The sequence below is a fragment of the Pristiophorus japonicus genome, chromosome 32, assembly GCF_044704955.1.
Source record: "Pristiophorus japonicus isolate sPriJap1 chromosome 32, sPriJap1.hap1, whole genome shotgun sequence".
NCBI lineage: Eukaryota > Metazoa > Chordata > Chondrichthyes > Pristiophoridae > Pristiophorus > Pristiophorus japonicus.
The window spans coordinates 4,421,375-4,424,820 of NC_092008.1; the positions used below are offsets into that span (position 1 = coordinate 4,421,375).

The 3,446-nt window shown below is 56.8% G+C and overlaps 1 protein-coding gene across 1 annotated transcript in view; it reads left to right on the top strand.

Moving 5' to 3' along the window:
- The first annotated feature begins 1,887 nt into the window (after positions 1 to 1,887).
- Positions 1,888 to 3,446, top strand: part of LOC139240511 (protein Wnt-7b-like) — a 23,818-nt gene continuing 22,259 nt past the window's right edge. The window contains exon 1 of the mRNA XM_070869052.1: positions 1,888 to 2,073. Within this exon, the coding sequence (XP_070725153.1) occupies positions 2,003 to 2,073 (71 nt within the window). The 5' untranslated portion in view covers positions 1,888 to 2,002. The remainder of the gene's footprint in view (positions 2,074 to 3,446) is intronic.

Below are 3,446 nucleotides of genomic sequence, written 5' to 3' on the forward strand. Positions count from 1 at the left end.
CTCCCCTCCCTCTCCCTCTCTCTCCCTCTCTCTCTCCCTCTCCCTCCCTCTCTCTCTCTCCCCCTCTCTCCCTCCCTCTCCCCCCCTCCCTCCCTCCCTCTCCCCCCCTCCCTCCCTCCCTCTCCCCCTCTCTCTCTCCCCCCCCTCTCTCCCTCCCTCCCCCTCTCTCTCTCCCTCTCTCCCTCCCTCCCCTTCTCTCTCTCTCTCTCTCCCTCCCTCCCCTTCTCTCTCTCTCTCTCCCCCCTCTCTCCCTCCCTCTCTCTCCCCCCCTCCCTCTCTCCCTCCCCTCTCCCCCTCCCTCTCTCCCTCCCCTCTCCCCCTCTCTCCCCTCCCTCCCCCCCTCTCTTTCTCCCTCTCTCTCTCCCTCTCCCCCTCCCTCTCTCTCTCCCTCCCTCCCTCTCCCTCTCTCCCTCCCCCCTCTCTTTCTCCCTCTCTCTCTCCCTCTCCCCTCTCTCCCCCTCCCTCTCTCCCTCTCCCCTCTCTCCCCCTCCCTCTCTCCCTCCCCCCTCTCTTTCTCCCTCTCTCTCTCCCCCCTCTCTTTCTCCCTCTCTCTTTCCCTCTCCCCTCCCTCTCTCTCTCCCTCCCTCCCTCTCCCTCCCTCCCTCCCTCTCTCTCTCTCTCTCTCCCCCTCCCTCTCTCTCTCTCTCTCCCTCCCTCTCTCCCTCCCCTCTCTCCCTCTCTCCCCCTCCCTCTCTCTCTCTCTCCCCCTCCCTCTCTCTCTCTCTCTCCCTCCCTCTCTCCCTCCCCTCTCCCCCTCTCTCCCCCTCCCTCCCTCTCTCCCCCTCTCTCCCTCCCTCTCTCCCTCCCTCCCTCTCTCTCCCCCTCTCTCCCTCCCTCCCTCTCTCTCTCTCTCTCTCTCCCCCTCCCTCCCTCCCTCCCCTCTCCCCTCTCCCCCTCTCTCCCCCTCCCTCTCTCCCTCCCTCTCTCTCTCTCCCCCTCTCTCCCGCCCTCCCTCTCTCTCTCTCTCTCTCTCTCCCCCTCCCTCTCTCTCTCTCTCCCTCTCCCCCTCCCTCTCTCTCTCTCTCCCCCTCCCTCTCTCTCTCTCTCTCTCTCTCTCCCCCTCCCTCCCTCCCTCTCTCTCTCTCTCTCTCCCTCTACCTGCCCGGGAGCACCGCCCTCTCACACTATGCGTTGTGACGAAGCTCTGTACCTGGCTGGTGCTGTGTGCAGGCACTGAGTGTCTTTGGGCCGGACTGGGAGGGAGGGAGGGAGGGGGGTTGGGGGTGGGGGGGGGTTGTTGAGGTATTTGGAAGTGGAGATAAATGAGTGGTGGGAGAGCTGGGGGAACCTCGGCCATTACCTGGGAGTGTTAATGCAGAGACAATTATAAATAACTCATTGCCTGGGAGGAAGGGATGAGTGTAACCGCGCTTGGAACAGAGAGGTGAGCATTTCAAGTTCTGAACTTTCTTTGCAAAGAATGTGCAACTTGGAGGCTGGCTCGCGTTGAAGGTTTTATTTTTGCACAATTGCTGGATTCAGGACTTGTGTTTTTGTGCTTATCGTCGAGGTGGAATATCTGGAACAGGGGCACTGTTGGGCATCTTTGAGCATTTGTGCATCGCGGCCGGAGTTCTCCAAAACTTTATTCGCTGCTGGCTGGAACACTTTGCAAAGGCTCTCTCACCTTGGCAAGGAGCTGATACCCCACGCCCGGAAAACTGGTTTTGTGTGTGAGTGTGAGTGTGTGTGTGTCTCTCTCTCTCTCTCTCTCGCACACAGTTCAAACATGCACCTCCAACACACTCCAACAGACACAGCACTCCCTCTCCAGCCCTGCTCCCCTCAAAATTGTGCCACAGTCCTCTTGATCAGACACACACAGACTAACAGCTCGCAACCATTGCATTGAAGACTTCTCTTGATCTGAGGGGGTGGGGGGGAGAGCTGGTGGAGGCAAGAGAGAGCATTTTTTGCAGAAGGACACTTGCAAGTCGATACTCTCCCCTCACACACACTGGGGTACTACGCTCCACATGAAGAGCCCAGCACTAAGCAGATTATGGAACCCAAACTGACTCCAGGAATGTACAGAGCCCTTCTTTGCATCGGCATGGTCTATCTGGGAGCAGGGTAAGTGCTTCTCGTTATCTCCCTCCCTCGCCACCCCTCCCCGTCAATGATTTTGCCTGTCTCTGAAGTTGATTCTCATTTGCAGATGTCAAAATGTGCACAGCAAAGTTAGGTCGAGCTCCCCCTGCACTGTTCCCAGCAAACACTCCCAGGGCAGGTCCAGGGGGTGAGATACAGAGTAAAGCTCCCTCTACACTGTCCCATCAAACACTCCCAGGGCAGGTCCAGGGGGTGAGATACAGAGTAAAGCTCCCTCTACACTGTCCCATCAGACACTCCCAGGGCAGGTACAGGGGGTTAGATACAGAGTAAAGCTCCCTCTACACTGTTCCCAGCAAACACTCCCAGGGCAGGTCCAGGGGGTGAGATACAGAGTAAAGCTCCCTCTACACTGTCCCCATCAGACACTCCCAGGGCAGGTCCAGGGGGTTAGATACAGAGTAAAGCTCCCTCTACACTGTCCCATCAAAAACTCCCAGGGCAGGTCCAGGGGGTTAGATCCAGAGTAAAGCTCCCTCTACACTGTCCCCATCAAATGCTCCCAGGGCAGGTACAGGGGGTTAGATACAGAGTAAAGCTCCCTCTACACTGTCCCCATCAAACACTCCCAGGGCAGGTACAGTACGGGGTTAGATACAGAGTAAAGCTCCCTCTACACTGTCCCGTCAGACACTCCCAGGGCAGGTACAGCACGGGGTTAGATACAAAGTAAAGCTCCCTCTACACTGTCCCCATCAAATGCTCCCAGGGCAGGTCCAGCAGGTTAGATACAGAGTAAAGCTCTCTCTACACTGTCCCATCAAACACTCCCAGGGCAGGTACAGGGGGGTTAGATACAGAGTAAAGCTCCCTCTACACTGTTCCCAGCAAACACTCCCAGGGCAGGTCCAGGGGGTGAGATACAAAGTAAAACTCCCTCTACACTGTCCCCATCAGACACTCCCAGGGCAGGTCCAGGGGGTTAGATACAGAGTAAAGCTCCCTCTACACTGTCCCATCAAACACTCCCAGGGCAGGTACAGGGGGTTAGATACAGAGTAAAGCTCCCTCTACACTGTCCCCATCAAACACTCCCAGGGCAGGTACAGGGGGGTTAGATACAGAGCTTTACTCTGTATCTAACCCCCTGTACCTGCCCTGGGAGTGCATCAGTCTGAGAGAGGACCTTTCAATAGCAGAAATAATTTAATTCAGGTACAGGTATATGAGACAGAGTGCTGCACAGGGTATTGGTGAGACCACTGTGTACAGGTTTGGTCTCCGTATTTAAGGAGGGATTCTTCTTCCTCTTGGGCAGTCCCTCGGAATCGAGGAAGACTTGCTTCCACTCTAACAATGAGACCTTAGGTGGCTGAACAGTCCAATACGGGAGC